We start from the raw sequence: 25,036 nt of genomic DNA, 5'->3' as shown, positions 1-25,036 counted from the left end.
GACAACAGTACTAACAAACAGTGCAGAATTTCCGTCAAGCTTAGGTGAATAGATACACTGAATGAGGAGGGAATTTCACAGGTGGTTGCTCCTATTGAAAATGCCCTTTCTCATATTGATACATAGTGAATTGCTTGTCAGATGTGACTCTTTCAGGAAGGCATCATCACTAAAGCTTAGGTGATGAGCAGGTGCCTCAGGGAGCATGTACTCCATCAAATATTCCTAAGGAATATTGAATTTGTATATCATCCTGAATTTAAAGTAGTAGCTAACTGATAGCCAGTGGAAATCCTTTAGAACTTGTGTGATATGTTCATGGTAGGTTGCCCTCTTCATCAGTTTAGCCATTGCATATTGTGCAAGCTATAACTTCTGGAACAGCTTGATCCAGTCTTGGAGCTTTGAACAGATCAGTGTAATCAAGTTATTCCTTGTTAGCAAAGGCCATTATTGGATCTGGAAGGAGGCACTCCCTTATTATGGAGTTTCACAGGCCTAAAATCTGCCCCTGTAATAAACCACAATACTTTGAGCTTCTTCATAAATGAGAATAACTGCAGAATTCTTGGGCAGTAATTTAATAAAGGTGGAAATAGGATTTAGAATTTACAAATCATTTTTATCTTTTTTCTGTATCAAGATAAACTAGTCAGGGATGGTGAAATTACTATATTTACAGTCATGTGTTAGTATAGTTTTAGCATCTAATGGCAGATTTCCTGCTGTTTAGTCCATCTCCTTGAAATATACTAATTACATAATGGAAAAAAGTATCCATAACTTAGTTATTTGATTCACAGTTAAATAACAACTAACTTGCTAAGCATTTGGTAGCTTTAGACATATTCTTAAAGTAGTGGTAGTAAAGCAAATAATGATTTAGAGTAATATATGAGCCAGGCAGCTGTCGTCTTTCTGATCAGAAAGTAGTTCATCCTATTTGATATAAAAGTTACATTGAAATTTCTTAAAAATTGTGAATCTGGTTTTCCCCCAGTGCTTTTAATTATTGAGATAAAGTAAAATAAAGTTTATCAATAAGATAATACAATTCCTTGCAAAAATGTAAAGGAGTTTTAATATATCTGTAATCCATTTATACCAGGGTTTCTCAACCAGGGTTCCGTGGAGGTCACTAGGGGTTCCCTGGGAGATCACAATTTATTTAAAAAAGTATTTCAAATTCGGGCAACTTCATATTAAAGAAGTAAGTTTCAATCTTTATTTTCAGTTTAAGAACACTGTTATTGCATATATACAGGCCTACACATGAAACAAATATAATAATTTTGTAACTTGTGGCCTATATTTGAGCCTGAATGTGCATGGTTTCCCCAAGACCTCAAAAATATTTCCAGGGTTCAGAGTTGCACTAGACAGGACAAAAGGCCAATTTTTCCATGCTGGCCAACCAGATGCTTAAGAATAAGAACATAAGCAGGGCATCATTCTAATATTAACTTCCCACTTGTGTTTTGCACCAGCTGGAATTCAGAGGCATGCTGCCTTCATGGGGGTTCCATAAAAATTAAAATCAATATCCTTAAAATAAATTCAGTTAAAAATTAAAAGCTTGGTGAAATGTTTCTTTTGGCCATTTTCCTGAATACTGGGAGAGTGGGGGCCAACTCTACATACTTGAGGAGTACATTCCATAGTTTTGGGGAGCCATATGAAAAGGTTTCTTTTCCTCATATGCCAGATAGTTAACCTTCTGGCAGTGGGGAATCTTCAAAGGGACTTCTCCAGCTGATGTAAGTAACTAGATAGATTCATCCTGGAAGAGACAAGGCCCTAAGCAGTTTGGGGTTTAACAGGTCAACAAAAGCCAAGTAAACATTCTGCATCCAGCACGGCTCTTTTAGTATAAGCGTTGTATGATTTTATGAGCTTCCCATAATGTTCTGATTGGCTATTTCGAAAAACAGAATGCTGAATTACTAGTCTTTTGCAGCAGAGTTCTTTTGTTTTATGACAAGATCTTCATCTTTCACTTCTTCACATTTATTAATGTAAAGAGATATTAATTCAGAGGATTCACACCAGAGCCCCTTTCATGTGTGAGGCTGCCCATAGCAGTAGTTTAAAAAATGCAAAATAAAGTGTATTTCAGAAATGGAACGGTGAAATGCCATTTAAAGACAAAATCTTATTCAGCCAGTGTGGTTTAATATGATTTTTATTTTGGAATGTACAGTACTGAAGAATAATGAATTATTATAAATCTAATTGTTAAAAAAATGCTGCTGATCCTTATCCTGCAGTTGTAGGAGTTAACCTAATCCCCCCCATTTATCATAATACTTGTTTTATATTTTGATCTTTTATAATTTTTCCTTATTTCTTGGATAGCAAAAGCCAAAATACTTTTTTTTAAAGATCCCACAGAATATCGCAATGTTTTTTGTTGGACATTCCACAAAACAAAGGTTTTTTTTCCCAAATTCAAAACATGCTTACCTGGGAGAAAACATTGCTTCATGAAATTGGTCTTTCTTTCATGTAAGCATAACATTTTATTAAGTTTTTACTGTAAAACTTGTCTAAGCTTATCAAAATATAATTACTCTGAATGATGTAAATAACCAGATAAAATTATTTTGTATGCTGTATTATAAATGATGCATGCTTTGTTCAAGTAATAACATTAAAATTTGCTAAGGGTAAGTGGCAAAAAAAAAAGTGATCAAGTACTGGTATATTTCAGAATTTGGGCTTAAACAGTGATGATAAGAGTAGCAAAGTGTGTGCTACTCTTGTATCTGCAGCTTTCTTTCCCATAGCCAGATGACCCAGGCTCTTTGAGAGAAGGAGGGGAAGGACAAGATACTTACAAGTTTCTGTGAAGCTTTTGTGGATATAGTCACTTATATCCACTTTGCAGATGTGGTCACTTATATCTGCTCAGGAGTAGATGTCAGTTGGGCAGAGCTAGGAGAGGTTTATAGAGTGACATACTGAAATCTCACCTGGGATTCTTTTGCGTTTATAGAACCTGCAGAAATAGGTCAGGTCCTTTGTAGTATAAGCTCTGCCATCTATGGCTGGACCCATGACCAGCTTGGCTCCTTCAAATGGCCAGGGGTGGGGTGGTTGGCTGGATTTGAGAAGTGTTTAGTGCCTGTCTGAGGTACAGTGATTTGCCATTAGTGTTGAAAGACTGATGGCATACTCTTTTTTGATGAGGCCATCTTGATCTCTAGCTTGGACAATTTCTTCCTAGTGTTGAATTCCTTTTTTGAGATAAGTTGTTAAGAAGTTGGTGAGGAATCAGTTGTCAGGCTCATTTGCAACTGCCCCAAACTGAAAGTAATTCCTTCCAAACATGATTATCACAGAATTCTCTTTAGTAAGATTTACTGAGAAGAAAAAGATGGGGTTCCAGGAATTTCAGAAACCAGTTGAACCATTTCTCATTTAGAACTGGTATATCCCCCTATACGTTCGGGCAGAGACTTTATGATTTTCTTTTTAACAACCTTCCATTGATCTAGCAAGGAGCAGGTCTTTTGAAGTTTGCACCTGGCTGCTTTTCATAACAGTCTCATGACTGGTTTAATTATTATAGCATCTTAACCATCAAGCTCTCTTCCTCCCCCTTCTCATAGTCTGGAAAGTCTGTATTTCTTATTCCAGGAAAAATCTACAGTTGAACCATAACATCAGCTACTAAAAAAATCCTAGAGGAAATTGATAATCTAAATCCCTCTCAAGTTAAGATTCAGGCCCAAACATGGGATGGAACTATATTGTTTGCTTTGGTGGATGGCCTTCATCCAGACTTGGATGGAGGGAGTATGGTCCCTCTGGTCCTACTAGATTATTCAATTCTATTTCACACCATCAGCCATGATGTCCTTCTGTGTTGTCTGTCAGGGTTTTGTGGTGGTTTCACTTTTATCTTAGTGGCCAACTATCAAATGGTAGTAATTAATGGAGGAAAAGCAATGGAGCCTGTGTTTCCTCCATAGTCCTGTCTCCCATGCATTTAATATCTGCGTTAAATCACTGGGACATGTAATCTGTTGGTTAAGCATCCTCAGTGTGCTGATACAGAAAGTAAGGAAGATGACCTTGACGGAAATATGTAGGAACTGTTGCCTAGGCAAAAGGTGCTGAAGCACTTTCTAAGCCCAGATAACATTTGGAAGAGGCTCAGACAGATGCTGCCCTAATTCATTGAATTATATTGATGTCAGCCCCACTAAATGGACCAGACTGCAAAATCAGCTCCACCATTGAAACAACTTGTATTGAAATTGGCTATGATAACAGGATCTTGCAAGTCTGATTGGCCAGAACAACATCCTCCTTTTATAGAGGACCTTTGCCAAGGTTCAGGTGGTGTGGGAGTTACAGCCCTTCCAGGACTGGGAGGCTCTGGAGATCTGTATGTGGCTGGTCTATTGCAGTGTGCTCTGCATTGGGCTTCTTTGATGACACTATAAAAAGTTATAATTGGTATAGAATGGAACAGGCAGGCTGCTGAGGAATAAACCTCTCCGTTGCAGAATAATGGTTATTTCGTGGTTGCTGGAGTCATTGATTCCAATTCAAAGTACAGATCATTACCTGTAAAGCCCTACAAGGTGGAGCAGCAGGTTATTTTAACAGGATCACCTTGTTGAAAATGTTTCTTCCCTTCTGTGAGATGGCTGAGAGAGGGCTTACTCAGGGTTTTGCCCTCATCTTAAGTGAGGGAAGCAGGAGCTTGAAGGCAGGTGTCTCAGTACAAGTAACAACTGCCTCAGACAGCAACTGTTTGCAGTTACAGTGGTGCTGAAAAAGTAATTTTGCAACCAATGCCAGCATTTATAACCTTCACAGGTCCCCCACCAAAATGGCATGTGCTGCTAGTGGAGATATACTTGGACCCCTGACTCTTGGCCCTTCTTTTTAAATGGGCCTTTGATGATCTAGATGTCTAGTAAGGAGGGGGCAGTTGGGCTGTTTGATTTCTGTAAGAAAAAAAGCTCTGTGCGCATTGTGGGGACATGTAAATGCTTTGGTCTGTTTTGAAGTGGGATAAAGGTTTAAGAATGTCTGTTTGGATTGCTTTTAGGGTCTGGCTGATTTCATTTATTTTTAATGATTTGGATTAAGATTACTAAGGTATAAAATATTATTTGGGTTTAATATGATTAAGATTATTAAAATTGTTGTATTATCAAGTGTAATGGTAAACAATTTATATGCTTCTTAGTTTGATCTTTATTATGGTAGACAGGAATGTGTAGAATAGTAGAAAGAAGGAAATAATTAAATAAATGCTATCCTTGAGAGGGTAGTTGATTAGGAGGGGTGTGTGTGTGTGTGTCCTTTTTTTTTTTAATATAAGGGGATGGAGCAACTGTAAACATGCCAATGGAATGATTTATAGAAATATGTGACCTTGGTTTGATATAGAGTAAGGGCTTGATTATGGAAAATTGTTGTATATCCTTGCTGTTAAAAGTCGGAAGTCACCCCTTTTTGTAACTCTAAAAAAAAATTATCTTTTGTTTTCACACTTTTTTAGTTTTCTTTTTCTTTGTAGTTTTTTGTTTTTCTGTAGCTTTTATCTTTGTTTGAAACTTAATAAAATTCTTATAAAAATAGATGTCTAGTGAGAAAGGAGGAATTTAAAAACTTATTATTTTTTATTTCATTGTGTTTGTATTTTATTGTACTTCGAGATTGCTCAATTGAGCTGTTAGATTGGGGCAGTATACAAATTTTATAAATGAATTTTTTTTTCTTGGCAGAGAAAAATGTGTCATAAGGTTTTAACATTCCAAGAAACCTTTATTTCTCTACTTGCAAGCATTCTTTCTAAGTAGCTGAAATTGTACCATTATTGGTTCTTGAAAATAGATGCGTTTATATCTTGGAAATTATATTTGAAATATATGTCTATATAATGCAATAGTACTGAACGGAACCTGAGTACTACTTATGCATTTATTCTTATATTTCCATTTTTAATGGTAAAGAGTTGGTATGTTAGTATGCAACATGGAAATTCAATGAGATGGACTTAAAGGTAATGAAAATATTTGCAAGTAAAAATATTCTCAGGTGGCTTAAACACATCATGCTCCATAATACCTGGAAAATAGAAAACTTTTACACTTGCTAACCAATTTAGGAATTGTTTTTAAGTCCAAAAATGGCAGTAGAGTTGCATATTTTATCTGAAATTATCCATTGTTTCTAATGAAAGACAAGTTCTACATGTATTGTAAGCATGAATATGTACAGAAACAATGGATAAAGCTAATTTTTCTCTTTAGACTAAACACAGCTTAAGTATATATATTTTTTCTTCCCAGCAGGTCAAAGAATAATGCCCCTGAACCTCTAAATCAGAACTTGGAGGATCAGGAGCAAATACTATTTCCTTGAACTTTTCTGTATGATCAAATAAATCTGTAACTTAGCGAGCAAACTTTGTAGTACATCAGACCCGCCAAAATGTGTTTTGGAAAAACCATTCAAACATGATTTCATATTCCACTAGATGAACAGTATCTGCAAAATACATAAAAATGTGGATTTTGTCTTACAAAAAGCAGTGCTATTGGATTCTGGTCTGGTTGGACCTCAGCAGCAACAATACATTGACCATTAAAATTTTAACATTTTTAAGATTTTAGGCACACTTAGTCTAAAAATGTTGCCGCTGTTTTATAGTGAATCTGAGTTTGCTAATTCAGGAATTACAGAAAGCCTACATTTTATCTGCATTGTTTTAAAAATTGTAGTGTGTCATGTGTACTTGTTAAGGCAGTACTGTTCTATCTGAAATTTCATGCTTTAGTAATATTTGGTCTGAAAAAAATAAATCCCTATAAGAGATCAGATTTGTTGTTCAGTCGTTAAGTCGTGTCTGACTCTTCGTGACCCCATGGACCATAGTACGCCAGGCCTTCCTATCCTCCACTGTCTCCCAGAGTTTACTCAAATTCATGTTCATTGCATCGGTGATGCTATCTAGCCATTTCATTCTCTGCCGTCCCCTTCTCCTTTTGCCTTCAGTCTTTCCCAGCATCAGGGTTTTTTCCGGTGAGTCCTCTCTTCGCTTTAGGTGGCCAAAGTATTTGAGCTTAAGCTTCAGCATCTGTCCTTCCAATGAGCAGTCAGCGTTGATTCCCTATAGGATTGACTGGTTTGACCTCCTTGCTGTCCAAGGGACTCCTTAATTCTTCTCCAGCACCACAGTTCAAAAGCATCAATTCTTTGGCGCTCAGCCTTCCTTATGGCCCAGCTCTCACAGCCATACATTACTAGTGGGAAAACCATAGCTTTGATTATACAGAGAGATCAGATAGTATATCTTAATACCATATCTCCCAACTTTATTATGTGTTGGAATCAACTGTTACATGCTTTTTCTTCAAACAGGTTGAATCATTTATTTTGGACCAAGAAGATCTGGATAACCCAGTGCTTAAAACAACATCTGAGATATTTTTATCAAGTGCTGCTGAAGGAGCAGACCTACGGACAGTGGATCCAGAAACACAAGCAAGATTAGAAGCTTTATTGGAAGCAGCAGGTAGGTTTTTAAAATTGGCAGTAGAATGAACAGGATGAACTAATCGTTTTAAACTGAGAGAATAACTATCATAATATTTGGCAGTTTTAACAATTTGAAATTAAAGCTAGGAACAGAAATTGAATTTCTGTAATCTGTTTTTTTAGAAGTGTTTCTAAGGAATGTAAGAAATATGAACAAAATAATGTTTTACACAGATTTTCCTAAAAAGAAGACATGGTTATCTGAATTAAGATGCAGCTAGAATACTTCAAATTGTATTTTTGGGAAATTCTAGGACCATAGAGTTGGAAGACGCTGTTTAGGCAATTAAGTACAGTTCTTTCTTAGTGCAAGAAAGCATTATTGATAGGTGGCTGTCCTGCCTGTGGTTGAAAATATCTAGTGAAGGAGAGCTCACCACTTCTCATAACTGGTTCTGTTCTTGAACTCTAAGAAAACCACTAGGAACATTCTAAGCTTCGATTAGAAGATATCTCTCTATACTTAAATCCATAATTCCAAATCCTGCACTCTGGAACAGTAGAGAACATCTCATAGCCTTCATTGTGACACTACTTCAGGTAGTTGAAGAATGCTGGGATTATGCAAAAACCTTCATTTCAAAATCTGTTGAATGTGTAAGTTTCCAAAATGTTCTGTGCATTTTGGAAGTACCCCATATAATGCAACAGAACTGTTCCAAGCTTCTAAAAACACTGTTTAGGACTTGAAATGACTGCCAAATGTTCAAAACAGCCTAGTTCACAATCAATATAGTAATTTTGCACTCAGGGAGGGACTTCTGTGAGGTTTTAAAACAAAGCATTTTGCACACCCTTTAAGATAGATAGTCTATTATCCCTCAGTCATCTTTTCTCAGTTACATCAGTTTTTCCTCGTAGACTTAGTTTGTGGTCCTTAGATTATTCTCATTGCCTTTTTCTGAACTCTTCCAATTTGTCTCGAGCTTTCTTAAAATGTGATATCCAGAATTGGACACAGTACTTGAAGTGGCATCTGATCAATGCAGAATAATATAGAACAACTATTTCCTGGTTATTTATTTATTTATCTACCTGTTATTTATATAACACTGAAATCTGCATGGAGTTCCAGCAGAGTTCAAAATAACACAGGATTGAAATCAAGACAACAGTGCAGACCATTCGAAGTTACAGGGGTGCTGAAAAAATAACTCTGTGACCGAGGAGTGCATTTACGACCTTCACAGAATCTCTCAGTCACACCATTGCAGTCAGTTAATGCGCATTGTCTTGTGCCTGACCTGTTTTTTTCCCGCCTTGCAGAGCGGAGAGATTGGAGAGGAAGGAATTACAGGAGCATAAGCAGGCACACAGTGGGGGATACACATCAAAGGGAACGTGCTAGCACTTTCCTTTTGATGTGTATTCCCCATTGTGTGCCTGCTTACTCTCTTGTAATCCCTTCCTCACCAATGAATGTAAATAAAACATTCATTCCCTTCTTGCTGGGATGAACAATTTTATTTCAGCTTTCCTTTCTCCCCACTCCCCTGCCCTTTGGAAAAGGGCAGGGGAGTGGGGAGAAAGGAAAGCTGAAATAAAATTGTAAGCATAGTCACAGTTGTGTGATTTCCCACTTAGTGACTGCATCAGTGAGCAACCGAATTGCCAGTTCCAATTGTGGTTGCAAATACTACCTGTATTATGGTAATGCAGATCTCACACACACATTATATTCCAGATGTTTCTCAGAAAAGCTGTTTTTCCTACCTTCTGGAAAGCCATTAGGGTAGGTGCTGATCTCACAACAGAGGCTGGTTGTCCATAATTCGTTGTCCACAACAAAAAATTTCCTGCAAGTCCCTGTTCCCCTAACTTCTCAGTATTAGGGATTTTGTTAACAGATTTTGTAAGGAAGCATTCAGTAGATAACTCTATTCCATTTAGGGAAGGTGGACCTAAAGGTAACTGACACTCAAGCCATATATGTGAGTCTGGATTCTCAAACTGATAATGAGGCTAGTACCCTGTGTGTAAACAATGTACAGGTGCAGGTTGGTCTGCCTTCTCAGGAGAAGAAAGCTTCTTCCCCCTTTACTGAAACAAATAAGGGGGTAACAGTTTTGAAGTGTTACATCTGAAAGCAAGCATACTGGTTGAAATGACTGTACTATCACCTTAACCTTTTTATTAATACATTTGTTAGTTAGAACTTGGAAAACATTGTTCCTTGAATGCTTGTTTCCAGTTCTGTTAATGCTGCAGTAGGGCATTATAGATCAAAACGGTCACTTTGAATTGAACTGAGAAATCTGTGGACAGCCAGTGCAAGGCCTGCAGCACAGTTGTTTCATGATTATGGTGACTCTTGTTACCAACAAAAGGTCTACTGCCCTGTGACCAATGACCGCTTCAATGTGGTTTTTAGAGGTAGCCCCATGTAGAGGTCATTACATAGTCCAGTTATGCAATGGCAAGTGAAAGCAAGTCCTCTGTTGATGCACTCTAAAATATCCTTTTCAGCTATGAGGCACTGTTGTGTCACATTCGCTTGTGATCAGATACCTTTTACTCATACTGTTACATGTCTCCTGTACTGTACCTGTGTATTTTAAGATCCCTTTCCTATTAGCTTCTCCTGCCATTCATTGCCATTTAATACTGTTCTAAGTTTATAGCAATCTGGATTTTTGAACTGCAATTTATATGTTTGACTACATTTACCTCTAGTTTTCCAAATCACATAACCACTACCTTCTAATTTTCCTACTGAATCCATATTGTGGAATATCTTCCAAATGTTTATCTAATGAAGGACAGTTGATCATCTTGTGCTTTTTCTTTTTACCCTCTGAAAGAAAAGGTTGGCAACATAAGTCAGGAATGTTCTAAAGAGACTGCGTTGTTGTAAGGTTTTGTTAATGTTTCTCAAAATCTTCCTTAAAAATGTAGGCTTTGTCACCCTGTCTTTTTAGCAGAATTAAAAGACAGATGATCATGATATTTTGTTAGGTTTTAGAGCCTGTCTGTCAGACACAATCCCAGCAAACACTACTATGCTACTCTTTGCTGATGTTTTTGTTATGAATTGGATAACTCTGCATGGGATAACTGGCAGTTGGCTGCAAAAATTGTCACTCAGATTTGTAGCTGGAAAAACGTGATACATCTTTGATACTAGTAATGGTTAGCAAATGGGACATTGATAATTGGTGACATTTGCAGTATGGAAACACCAAGTGGAAACAGTGGGGAAGGATTAAAAGACAGAAATGAGCTTAATGTAAGGAAACAGTTGTTTTAACTTCATCCATAGAATATATAATGAAAAATTGGAGATACTGGATTTGTTCATATTGCAAAGGAAGAATTGGAAAGTTCCTGTGTGTTTAGCTTCTCCTGATTTATCAAACTAAACATACTTCAGATGTCATACTAAGCCATATTTTAGCATTTTGGCAATGTAAGTACATTAGTTTAATCCTGTAACCTTAGGCAAGGAAGATATTGAAAGAAAGCACATTTGCTTTAGTCCAGGAATGGAAAAATGGTGGTCCCTGGGCTAATTCGTCCCCTCCACCCCTTAGCCTCTGAAAATGTTTCACTAGGAGTCTAGAATACTTTTTTCAAGCCTAATTTTGGAATGGGGGTGTGTGTTTCTGAGTAGTTAAAATGGGGTGAGAAGAACTTGTTCAACTGATGTTAGGAAAAAAAGAACCCATTGCTTGAAATCAGACACCACAGGGACTATATTTAAAATGAAAGTTTTAAACAAAATTGAAGTTTATGGACTCTTGCTCCCATCATAGTAAACTGTAGCTTTGAACCAGGTGAGTGGTTAATATTATATTTGGAAATAATATGTAAGATATTTTTATTTCTGATTTATACATTCCATAGTCTGCCTGGTTTGGATGAAATAGTTAAGCAAGAAGTTAATTTGAGTGCTCAGATAAAACAAGTCTAGGAGACGCATGCAAGACTCAGGCTGAAGTACAAATTACCAAATTGTGACCTCCAATTCTGGCAATAAGAAAAAGTTTATAGTCAAGGACCACATGACTGACATACAGTACATTATTCTAAAAACTGCATCATGAAAGATAAATTTAAAATTCATTTCATTACATCCTTCATAGACAGTAATGCACAATGCAATAATTAAACAGTCTCATGCTGAATTGAGAATTTGGTTGCAGAAAATGTTGCAACAATACCTGGACTTCATCTTTGACTTGTCAACTAAGAGGAGGATCATAGAGTCTTGAAATTCAATAATAGTTAGGCAAAAAAGGGAAGTTTAGGTCATTATGCCAGAATGAGTAGAAGGGATAAATAAGAATATGGCCAATTGATTTTAACTTTCCTCAGTGAACAGGGACAGAGAGCAACTGATGTATCCAGTCCTGGCAAAGTAAGGTGTTTTGCAGTCCTAAACCTTTTTTTCTGGTCAGTTTGATTATTTTTGGCTACAAATAGAGTCAAATAGCATTATCTTTTTGTTCACACAAAATAAAAACCAATAAATAAAAATGAAATTTTTTTAAAACACATTTCACTCATTGAATACATTTGGATTGGAAATACTGTAATGAGCAACTCTCAGTGTAGCATGTGATGAGCATATTTTTAATTCACATTTCTAAAGCTACTTAATTTCTCAACAACTCTGGGAAGTGTACACATTGTACACCAGAGAAATTGAACAATATCAAATAACAATATTAAGATAGTCATCCAGTAGAACAGACATAAGAACCCTTACAAAGAGACCCCATAATCTGCCCTAATCCAAAACCTGGGGAAAGAACCAGGCTGTCAAGGCTCATTCAAAGGAAGGCAGGGTTGGGACCATTCAAATTGGTGGGGGGATGGTGTTCCAAAAGGCAGGCACCAGGGCAGGGAAGGCATGCCTCCTAAGTCCTATCAGATGACATTTAATGGATGGGACCCAGAGCAGGCTGACTCTTAACTTACAGAAGAGGCAAAAACAATAAGTGAGGAGGTCCCTCAGATACACAGGTCCTATGCCATGTGGGGCTTTACAGATGATAACTAGCACCTTGAATTGCACCCAGAAGCCTACGGGTAACCAGTGAAGTTCATGAAGTCAGAGTTACAGAAGTCACCATGACATACCCATATTTCCCATGCTGCTATATTCTGTACCAGCTGCAACTCCCAAGTGGTTTCAGGCACAGACCTCTATACAGCACATTGCAACAGTCCACGCATGAAATAACCAAGGCATGACTAACTGTGAGAAGGGCCTCTTGGTCTAGGAATGGGTGCAGTTGGTGTACAAGATGAACCTGTGTAAAGGCCTCTTTGAGCAGGAGCTGAGAGTCACAGAAAACCCCCAAATTGTGCACCAGTTATATTTGGGAAGATGTAGAGGTGAAAAGTCCCAGTCACTCTGTCCTGCTAGGGTTGAGCTTAAGTTTGTTCATCTCCATCCAGACCCTAAGGTTTTCAGTCACTGAGACAAGACCATGACAGCGTCACTCAGGGATTGAGATATACAGCAGAGTATCACCAGCATGGAAAAAAAAAATGGTGAAAGGTCCCCTGTGCAAGCACCGAGTCATGTCTGACCCTTTGGGAGGGATGCCGCTTTTGTGACGTTTTCTTGGTACAGCAGTTAAGATGCCAGGCTTGTTGACTGGAAGGTTGCAAGTTCGGTGGTTCGAGACCCAAGCACCGTGTGCTGGAGTGAGCTCCTGCACTTGCCCCAGCTCTTGCCAGCCTGGCAATTTGAAAGCATGCAAACGCAAGTAGATAAATAGGTACCACTTCAGTGGAAAGGTAACAGCGTTCCGTGACTGTCGTGCTGGCCACATGACCACGGAAGTGTCTTTGGACAACGCTGGCTCTTTGGCCATGAAAGGGAGATGAGCCCTGCCCCCTAGTGTCGAACATGAGTAAACGGGAACCTTTACCTTTATCACCAGCATATTGATGATAACAGACTCTGTGCCAACAAGTGATTTCAACCAGTGGCTTCACATTGATATTAAGCAGAAGGGACAAGAGTGTCAAGCCCTGAGGCTTTGGACTAAATCCCTCCCTCCACTCTAAGTGTGGCTAACTCTGCATAGTGTTCTAGAATAGTTTTGATCATCTTAAACTTCTGAGAAATTGATTAATTTATATAGGTGTATACAAACAACTTTTAATTTGAATATGCATCAGTCTTTAATTGTACTACCTGAAAATTTGAGAAATCTGTAGTTTAAAAAAATTAAAACAATTGAGGCCTTACATTCCATGCCACTGAGCCTTTTTCCTTCTTTATTTTATTCTTCAGGGCTTTGTTTTGCATAAATGTAACAGCTAGAATTGTGTGCAATGAAAATTGTCTTAAAGCCAACTTTGTTTTTGTTCTTTTTTAATATATTTAAACAATTGAACATTTAGTTCTTTGGCATGTTTGCTACTGATGACTTTAACTAATAATGCATGTGGTTGAAGTCTAAAATAGTGTCTCTGCATTTTTTGTGTGACTTTCATACTAATCTGATTGATGAACACACATACGCTGAAGGGATTGGTAAATTGTCCACTGCCGATGGTAAAGCCTTCGCAGATCCTGAGGTGCTCCGAAGATTGACTTCTTCTGTCAGCTGTGCGTTGGATGAAGCTGCTGCTGCATTGACACGGATGAGAGCAGAGAACAATCACAATGCAGGACAAGTGGACAAGTATGTATTGAGTTTTTATATTTTCTTTTGGTTTTGTTTGTGTTTGACATGGAAAATGAGCATTTTTGATACAGTAGCCCAAAGTTTAGAATATCTTGTAACTTTTTGCTTTTGAGTTCAGCAACTTAGAAGGCAGATGTCTAGATTTGAATTTCAGAGGTATAACTAGAATTAAAAGCTAACTTTGGGGTCTCTGTGGGTCATGTTTATGGTTTGGGCCTGTGCAGACTATTATTCCAGAACTCTCTCTATGCATATCTTATAATTACAATTGCTAGTTCTCCCAGCTGCCACAGTGGCAATTATGAAAAAAGTTTCCATCTTATTTATTTAATTAATTTCCTCCTAACTCTTTAGTTGTTATTTTTTCTGTGTGATGTTTTGGAATTTTTGAATTTATGTGTGTTTTTGACATATACTTGGCTTGGGACTTCACAATCTTTTGTAATTGTTCTGCTTGTGAAATTAAACTCCTTTCTACCCTCCCCCACATATGTACATTGATTGTCCTTGTATTTGTTTGGCTTTGGGATGAGACATTGAATTATTTCCTGTCCTTATTGCCAACATTTCCCTCTGCAAGCCTATTAATCCTCCTTCAGGAATAATCTGAAGCATTAATCATTATTAATAGCGCTTCAGGAATAGGTATTGAGATGAACCACTTTTGTTGACCTTGGGTGATAACTGGATACAACAAAAAAATTATAATGGCTCTTTTGTAACCTGCCATTTCTCAGTAGAGGGTGTTCTAACCATGCTACCTAATATATTTGTTCTATTTAAGAAGGTGTCTGGGCCTCATATACCAACAATGTTTATGAGGATCATTAGTACCATAGATGCTGGGCAGACTAATAAGACCAAACTGGGGCAAATCTTGAATTTAAATGGCTAGAGTAAGATGGGAGAAAAGGGGGAATGTTAAGGACAAATGTCTGGAACTGTCTACAGCTGAAACCACTTGAAACTTTGATTCTGGATTAATTTCCTGTGCCTACTTTATTGCGTTCACCAATTTATTTATTTTATTTATTTTCTATTCCACCTTTCTTATTTTTATAAATAACTTAAGGCGGCAAACATACTTAATACTCCTTCCTCCTCCTATTTTCCCCACAACAACGACCCTGTGGGGTGAGTTGGGCTGAGAGAGAGTCACCGGTCCAAGGTCACCCAGCCGTCTTTAATGCCTAAGGCAGGACTAGAACTCTCTGTCTCCTGGTTTCTAGCCTGTTGCCTTAACCACTAGACCAAACTGGCTCTCAAGATTCAACAATCCTTATAAAGTATCAGTATACTAACATAGTTTGATAGGCCTTCCAATAAACATGAAGTCTTAGAATCTGTTTCTGAAGTAGAATTTGAGAAAGCTGTTGAGGGGCATTGATATCACTTCTTTGGTTCTAGAAAACCTTCTCAGTACTGATCTCCAGACTCAGATGTTCCAGGTATTTTGCAGTATTATCTTGGGGTAGATAACTCATATAGTACTGCATTACATATCCATACAACTATGATCAGTAGTAGTAGACTTAGGTTTCCTGAGATTCTTAACACTGGGATTCTCCTCCTTGGAATAGATACAGTTTTATTTTAATTTCTATGTAGAATACATCTTTATTTAATGTATACTCCTCTTTTCTAATTAATGGAAGAAAGGTGGCCAGTGGACAAGCCGTCCAATGATCAATAAAATGGAAACTCCATTATTTTTTTCTTAATTTTGAGAGTGCAACATGCTCTGGTTGTTTGGGATATGAAAGAACAAGATACTTTGAGTTCTACTGATACCGAAATAGCCAGGCCAGAAGAGGGCCTGCCTACTTGACCTTACCAAATCTGTGGTCATACCTCCCGCAGACTTCTGTTTCTTGGTTATCAATCTTTGTGATAAAAAATATGAATGTTTTGATTGCAAGATTTGTTCAGTTCCTGTGATTTGGTTATCAACTTTATCTCCAGGCCCTGAAAATACTAGTGTTGTTGGGCTTTGTAATACTGATTTGAGAACCTTCTTTATATTCAGGATCTCTAGAATTATTTGTCTCTAATTGCCTAGTTACCTTTGAATTTTTTAAATGAGAATGAAAAGTATTGCATCTCATCTAGGGACTATCAAGATGTACTAGTGGCTCATGCTGTAACATTCAAACAGCTTGATAGGTGACTCAATGTAAGTTTCATCCATGCCTCCAGTACAGATTTTGATGCTGGACCTTCCAGTGCTCACCTGCAGTCTTCACTGTCAGTAACTATTATTATTCTGCTGGCCTATTTCAAAAGAATAATTGTTCTTCCTCCTGGTTACATGGTATTTTTTCAATTTATTTTTCCTCATTAAATGAGATTATGTTAATATATTCAGAGAAACTTCCTCTAAGTCTGCAATACTTGGAGCTAAGTATAGTATATAATGTACAGTCAGGACCAGAAATATTGGATCAAGGATAACTGTTTTGGCATTTGGCTTCTGTACACCACCACATTGAAGTTGGAAGGAAACACACCCAGTTGGGAGCAAAGTCAGGACTTTCGGCTGTAATTCAAGGGGTTTGACAAAAGTGGGGCACTAACTATTCAGGAAGTACAGCCAGTGGCATACACACACACCCATTGTTGGTGGCTCATAAGTGACAAGCAACTGCATGGCCAGGTGTGGCCTGTTTCCTGGGAACCCAATGACCAATCAAGCAGATAAAAGGCCTGGAGGTGGTTCTGAGTATTACATTTGCATTTGGTAGCTGTTCACTGGAACTCTCAACATAAGGTCCAAAGAGGTGTCCATGCAAGTGAAGGAGGCCATCATAAGGCTGAGAAAACAAAATAAACCCATCAGAGAGATAGCAAAAACATTGGGAGTGGCCAATACAACAGTTTGGAACATCCTGAAAAAGAAGGAATTAACTGGCAAGCTCAGCAACAGCAAAAGGCCTGGAAGACCATGGAAGAAAACTAAAGTGGATGACTGCAGAATTCTGCTCATGCATGACGAGGAACCCTTTCACAACATCTAGCCAGATCAAGAACACTCTTGAGGAGGTAGGCATGTCATTGTCAACATCTACAGTCAAGAGACAGCTTTATGAATGTAAATACAGAGGCTTCTCAACAAGGTGCAAACCACTGGTAACGCTCAAGAACAGAAAGACCAGATTAGACTTTGCCAGCAAACACCTAAGAAAGCCTGCCCAGTTCTGGAATAAGATTCTTTGGACTGGTGAAACCAAGATTAACTTGCACCAGAATGTTGGGAAAAGTATGGAGAAGGAAAGGAACAGCTCATGATCCAAAGCATACCACGTCATCTGTCAAACATGGTGGAGGCAGTGTTATGGCATGGGCATGCCATAACACTGCCAATGGAACCGGATCACTGGTATTTCTTGATGACCTGACTGCTGATAAAAGCAGCAGGATGAATTCTGAAGTGTATACGGCTATACTTTCTGCTCAGATTCAGCCACATGCTGCCAAGCTGATAGGATGCCGCTTCATACTGCAAATGGATGACCCAAAACATACAGCAAAAGCTACCCAAGAGTTTCTCAAGGCAAAGAAGTGGGATGTTCTTCAATGGCCAAGTCAGTCACCTGATCTCAACCCGACAGAGCATGCTTTTCACTTACTGAAGAGAAGACTGAAGGCAGAAAGACCCACAAACAAGCAGCAGCTGAAGGCAGCTGCAGTAAAAGCCTGGCAAAGCATCTCGAAGGAGGAAACGGAGCATTTGGTCATGTCCATGGGTTCCAGACTTCAGGCAGTCATTGATTGCAAAGGATTTTCATCCAGGTATTAAAGGCAATCCTTATGTTTGTAATGATGTTGGTGTGTTCCATTACTTATGAGCCACCAACAATGGGGGTGTGTGTATGCCACTGGCTGTACTTCCTGAATGGTTAGTGCCCCACTTTTGTCAAACCCCTTGAATTACAGCTGAAAGTCCTGACTTTGCTCCCATCTGGGTGTGTTTCCTTTTAACTTCAATGTGGTGGTGTAGAGAGGCCAAATGCCAAAACAGTTATCCTTGTTCCAATATTTCTGGTCCTGACTGTAGTTGCTTCCTGACTTCTTCATGCCCTCTCCATTACTTGTACTTACTGTTGGCCCAATTTGTATGGATTGCAATACCAAAATTTGTTTTTGACATAAAATATTTAATTCCCTTCTTCAGTAGCAAGATAACCTTTCAGTGTTGGGGGAAGCTAGTTTCTTTGCTCTCCCTTTAAATTATTCTTTTGGTTTGCTGTTTGTAAAACCAGGTCCAACTTGGACCTAAACTCTTCCATCCACCCAAATACACTTTCTGCTGTCACTGCTATATTTATATCAGTACACTGAGTATTACTTTTTCTTCTTTGGGCAAGAAGATAACAAAGTTTGTTTCCTTTATTTTTCTCCTTTATTATTCTTACCCTGCTATATGTTGTCTGCCTCTCTGTCATTCTTTAGTGGGGACTTCTAATAAGTATTTTTAAAACTGTGTTTAGTTCCTATTACTTCCTCTTTACTGGGTTGTTTTTCGGTTCTAGAGTAAATGCTCCATTTATTCTATTGTGTTTATTTTTGGGTTTGAACTTTTTGATTTAATTCTCTTTCTCTTTTCTTTCTTATATAGCTTCTCTCCAGATTCCAAACTAACAGATGTTTGCAAAAAGCTTGAACCTTGAAAAATAAAAAATCCAGATAGTAATTACAATCAATGCAAACATTCATGAAAAATCAATTAACAATTAATACCTATTTTAGTGGGAGAGCATTCACAATCCAGTTAACCAGTAGATATAACAGTAGATATTACCTTGCCTTAATGCTAGAGAAGATAGTGGACAGATAAATCATTAGATTATAGGCCCCATTCATCAGTTTACCAAGCCCTATTGCTCACCAGATTATTGCATACTTTCTCAGTTTTTATGAGGTTCAGACCGTGGAAGGGAATGCGTAGGGCATTGTAGTTTGTCTTTTCCCTGATCCTGTTGGTATTTGAGATTCTCTTGATTTCCATGTGTATGAAACCAGTGTTCTCCAAATTCTGTGTACCATGAATATTAATACTGTATAACTTGGTTTCCATCTCAGTTATTGATCTTGTATGTATTCATACCACAATCTGTATTCTCTCTCTAAAATGTGTAAAAGTAAGCCTACTGCATTTGTTTACAGATATCACTGTCGGGTTCCTAGTATTTGGGATCATACTGCTCCCAGCAACCCTTAGCTGTAATGCTTATGTCATCAGTTGTACCAATAACAATTTCTAAGTTATGTCTGTCTCTTGGCATTAGTCAGTTGCTTTCGAATTTGATACTTTTTCATATCCTAGTCAGTGACGTAAGAAAGATATGTATGTTTGACGTCTCGTTTGCATTAATAGTTAGGCTGAATTTACAATAATTTTTCTATTGTCACCATGTTATGTCTATCAGTAAACAATTAGGCACTATGGTACCAAACAGGTCATCCCATCAGGGGCTTCTCTGTGACCTTGTGTGACAACCCAGGAGCAAACCCTTGCAAAATTAATACATTCAATATGGTTTCACAATACCAGCTAATCCAGTCAGGTTCTACAGTCCCAATAAAAATGCTGATGCTTCTTGCACTTCAAACAATGGTAGGAATTCTGTCAGAAGTTGTCTTCCCTGCCACCAAGATTAGTATGTATGGAAAATTTCTAAGGGTCCAAGGGAGAGACTGACAAAATCTTAATTTTTCATCTGCAGAGAGACAATTCAAAGTCTGCTCAGATTGAATATCTGAGGTTACTGGCATGCCTTTAAGGAATTTTGGGCAATTCTAGCATTATCTTGGATTTTGTGGTGGCAGATTATCTTCTACTTCCTTTGGAAGACAGTTGCACCTCTACTGGATTATCAAAAGAGAATCAATAAACCCAGTCCAGGTTTTGCAGGATACAGTAGTATTTTGCTTTGTACACTAATAATTGATTAATAATACCTATCCTTTAGCAGACTGTATGTCAAAGATGAGCAGGCGCCAATAGAAAGCATGGGTTTCTACTGGGTTCGGACTGAGGCAGTTTAAAACACCCTATCATAATAAGCACTTTCTTGTGGTCGAAATGGACTTAAAAATTCAAAATGGTTATTGAACTTTGTTGAAAATTGCCGTTATTATATGGGGAACACTGGTGCCATTGAATATTTTCTATCAGTTTAGGAACAAGATTTCCTTTGGCCAACCGTTATCTTTACAAGTGAAATAGCCTCCAACGAAAAGTATTCTTTGAGCAGAGCAGATACTCACACAGTCCTTCAGCATTAACCAAATGGTTTGGCTCTTTACAGTTAATGAGCTTCAAATCTGTTTTCTCCCTAGCTGTTCCAAGATGCTGGATTAGATATTTAATAAAAGTTAAAAGTTCTATTACTTCTGAAGCTACTTAATAGAGGTCACAGACAAACTCTACCCTTCAGTTGCTTCAGTTGCATTGGCAGGGGAAAACATGAAATTGCTTTGTATAAAACAATGATTTAAACAGAATTTATTCAGACTGAAGTTTTTTTTTAAAGATGTTCTTTAATACCAAGCACACAGGTGAAACCATTTGGAGCTAGAACAGCTTCAATTCAGTTAATTATTTGGATTCTTTTGCCACTGTGTACTAGGAAAAACAACAATAATTAGCCTTTAAATTGTACAAATAGTCTTCTGGCCAGCTTTCTTCAACAGCAACAACAGGTTATGTCAGTGCTTCCCAAACTTGGGTAAATTACCCAGAATTGGGTAAAAGTGGTTTTTCTTTGGGTAACGACACATGAGCCCATTAAATTGACTTAAAGTGTTTTATCTACATTGAGTAAAAAGAACTTTCTGATAAGCAGTTTTGGGTAATGAAGGAAAAAGTTTGGGAAGCACTGGTTTATGTTAACAAAAAAAACCCAACACGTTATATTTTTTAAAAATACAAAATACACAGTTTCAGCCATTTCAGTGCAAACAATGTATCATATCAGTGACAAATTCAGCTTTCATTTCTGTTTTTATTCAGGGCCTGGAAAATGATGGCAAAGTTTTCTTTTAATTTCCAAATAGCTTCTTAATTTTGAATGAATTACTCCAAAAGAAGAAAACAACCTCAGCAGAAGCAGCTGTGGTTGATAAAGCTGAATGTATTAATTCAGTAATCTCTGAATTCTAATGTGTGACTTCTATCACTCCAAACATACTATTTTTTTAAATGGATCACTGTTTGCCCTGAACTTTATTACAGCTTATTTTACAGAAATGGCTGCTGGATACCCGTGCCATAGTGAAGTCCTTTTCTTAATACATATGCAGCATTATCCATGACAAAGCTGCATAAGAAGCATTTCAATTTTTTTCCTGTTTGCTGCTGTTTGCTAAAACTTTGTGTTTGTTTTTCCTGATGTTATCAATTGTTTCAATAAAGTAGAGGCTCTACACAAGTACATAACATGGAGTCATTGTGGATATTGCTCCACTCATCAAGACTAGTAACAATTTTCCCATGGACTATTTACATACTTTTTTCTTTATATATGCTTTACCCAGTAATTTCTTGGCAATATCAATCTGCACTGTTGGGTGGACTGAATCCAAGATGAAATGACTGAACCACTTTGAAGTGTATCTTCTCAACCACATGGAAAGGAGAATTTGTTGCAAAACAAACTGAGCATTTTTTCATCAACTTTGTTTTTTATTACAAAGTTATACATGCATATTTCTGTATGATTTAAGTTCTATTTTTCTTTCTGCAACGATATGTTATATACAGTGTGTTGTGACTGGAACACTGCTATTAGACAACTCTGAAGTGATAAATACTACTGATTATGCAAGTGGACAGCCATCAGAATTTCATACTTTGAAGATAGTTCCATCAAGCAAAAAAAAGTGTAGTTACTGTATGTACTTTTTTCCACTATTAGCGAGTGCATACAGTGATTAAATATCTGCTGATTTTGTTTAACTGTATTAAGATGCCGTAATCTTGTAGTATCTGTCTTTCATTCAAATATGAGAATTTGAGTAATCTGAGAAACTCATCTAAAAGGCAAATTACAGCAGATGGTTATTCAGCCTCTGGTTGAACATGTTTAGCAAAGGGAAGCTCTTCAGCTGCTTAGGTAATTAGTTCTACTTCTGACCTACTCTTACTGTTAGAAAACTTTTCTTAATATTTAATTGGAATCTACCTTCCAGTAACTTAAATCCACTAAACCATATCTTGCAACCTGGAGTGATAGTGTTAATCATCATCTGTAGGATATCATTTGAGGTGATTGTAGAAGGCAAACAAAAATCATCTTCTCAGCCTTTTTTTTTTTTTAAGACATTCCAAAATCTTTGTTTCTCCTCATAGGACTTTGTTTCTAGTCTCCTGATCATCTTTATTGTCCTTCTCTGAACCTCTTAAAATTTGTCTTAATTGTGCCAGAATTGGATAAAGTGCTTGAAGTGAGGTCTGACCAATCCAGAATAATCATTTCCCTTGATTTTGGAATGAACATTAATATTGGTATGGCCAGTTCCAAGATGATGTTCACAAGTACTCTTGCTAAATCAATTGTCCTCCATTCTATACCTGTGCATTTGATACTTGCTTCCTAAATTCTTATCTTTCATTTAAGCCACCAAGCTTAACCTTTTTTTGGTGTATCATATGTATTTTGTGCATTTCCAAGTAATACAAGTATTAATTAAAATATTCCCAAATTGAGTCTTTTATTCACTGGTGCCATTATTAGGTTTTAGTGAATGGAAGGTATACTTCAGGAGCAGAAATTTATTACTCAATTGTGTTCTGCTCAGGTTTTGTTTCAGTTTCTTTTTGTCTCCCTCCGTCCTTGCATTTATATCCAAACCCTTCCTCCTTACTTACATTAGCTCTCACAGCTCAAATTTTACACATTGGCTTTGCATTTTTAGGAAGAGGTCACTTAGCAGATCTGTCAACTTGTCTCCACATTAGGAAGCATAATAAAATATTAATAGATACTTTATAACTGTATATTTCTTATATTTTTCTAAAAAATTTTGTTTTTACAAAATATTTTGAAGAAAAAATCATGTAAATTTAAAATCTGGATTTTAAAAAACATCCTTTATTTTATTTACCATGCTTGCTAGTAACATTAGTTCTTTAAACTGTCTTCTGCTCATTTGCACTACTCATACATTGTTCCATTGCAAGATTCTACCTTCCCCTGAGAGGAGGAGGGAGAAAAACAGCAAATTGCTTTCATGAACTTAACAGAGTGAGATAGAAATAAAGCTTCCTGTTCAAATAACTTTGGTCTAGAACATTCTAAAAGATGTTGTGTGCAGATATAAAACCCACATATACAAGGGCATTGTTAACTGCTGGATAGTCAAAGTAACAGACAAGTTCTTATTATTTCCCAGTTTTGATACTTCATTTTTTCTGGAATGGTATGAAATGAGGCAGAAACCTATTTTGGGTGGGAAAACATTGTCTTGGCTAATAGTTGCTAGGTTACTAAGACTTTTCTTAAAATGTTTCATTAACCAGTTTCTAAAACATATCAGCTATCCTTAAATTAAGATTAACAGTGGCTAATTTTTATACAATAATTTTATTTAAAATATATCTTCTAGTCGCAGTTTGGCAGAAGCTTGTTCAGATGGGGATGTAAATGCTGTTCGGAAACTGCTTGATGAAGGAAGAAGTGTAAATGAACATACAGAAGAAGGAGAGAGTTTACTTTGCTTGGCTTGTTCAGCTGGATATTATGAATTGGCACAAGTGAGTAGAGATTCTTACATGCCTTCTAGACTTCTCTTTCCTTTTTGGTGCAAATGTAGCAGCTAGATTGCTGAAGGGACAGCCCCACAAGTACAGTATAACATCTATATTAAAGTTGCTGCATTGGTTGTCAGTAGGTGTTTGGGCCCAATTCAAAATGCTGGTGGTTACTTTTAAAGCCATCTATAAGTGCAGTCCTGGGATATATCAGACCATGCCTGCCAGAATTGAACCTGCTTGTCCACTCTGATTATTTAGAGAAGAATTATTCAGTCTACCCTCCTTGTGAGATACATGGGGTATGGATGAGATGACAGGCCCTACCACTTTATGAAAGACTCTCTCCAGAAGTACTTGCAATCTGAAAATAAGTTAAAAATCTGTATTATTTCATTGAGTCTTCAGCCCCTCTGATCGAGGGTATCTCTTTTGGAGTTTTGATCATGATTTTATTCTCACATTGTTTTTATTTTGTTTCATTTTGTCCAGAGTCCTTTGGGATTGGGTGGGCTATAGTGTAGATAAATAATTAAATCGTAAGCTGAAAGATATCTAAGGCAGAGACTGTTCTGCAAAGGATCAGCACAGGGCTGATGTCTTACAACTTTTTTTTATAGTAGCTAAACATCTGATTCTTCTGCACCATATAGAAAATAGCTAAAGCCTTGAGAATAGCAGGAAAGGAATAAGGTTAAAATGTTTAATTTGTGCAGGTATTGCTCGCCATGCATGCAAATGTTGAAGACAGAGGGAATAAAGGAGATATAACTCCACTCATGGCAGCAGCCAGTGGAGGCTATGTGGACATTGTAAAACTGCTTCTTGTTCATTGTGCTGATGTGAATGCCCAGTCATCTACAGGTAAGTTTTTATAAAATAAATAAGAAACAATTAATTGTGGGTGCAAGTCCTAGTTTCCTATCTGCAGGCTTTGTATAAGAGATTTCTGCTAGATATAGGTTCAAGGTATATAAAGAAGTAATGCTAAAAATGAGAAGTAACCTTTTGTGATCAGCGTTTTACATGAAGTTGGAAATAAAGTTCAGATAGAAGTTGGTGAAGAAGTTGAGTT

At 37.3% G+C, this 25,036-nt stretch overlaps 1 protein-coding gene across 3 annotated transcripts in view; it reads left to right on the top strand.

Annotated features, from left to right (window-relative positions):
* The window catches only part of ANKHD1 (ankyrin repeat and KH domain containing 1), a 119,859-nt gene that overhangs the window by 5,719 nt on the left and 89,104 nt on the right, over positions 1 to 25,036 (top strand). For all 3 annotated transcript variants that reach the window (XM_063298657.1, XM_063298656.1, XM_063298659.1), the window contains exons 2-5: positions 7,387 to 7,540; positions 14,051 to 14,207; positions 23,817 to 23,964; positions 24,678 to 24,825. In XM_063298657.1, the coding sequence (XP_063154727.1) occupies positions 7,387 to 7,540; positions 14,051 to 14,207; positions 23,817 to 23,964; positions 24,678 to 24,825 (607 nt within the window). The remainder of the gene's footprint in view (positions 1 to 7,386; positions 7,541 to 14,050; positions 14,208 to 23,816; positions 23,965 to 24,677; positions 24,826 to 25,036) is intronic.

This window comes from Candoia aspera, chromosome 3 (genome assembly GCF_035149785.1).
Source record: "Candoia aspera isolate rCanAsp1 chromosome 3, rCanAsp1.hap2, whole genome shotgun sequence".
NCBI lineage: Eukaryota > Metazoa > Chordata > Lepidosauria > Squamata > Boidae > Candoia > Candoia aspera.
The sequence above is the reverse complement of the archived record's forward strand: the minus strand, read 5'-3'. Positions and strand labels throughout refer to the sequence as shown.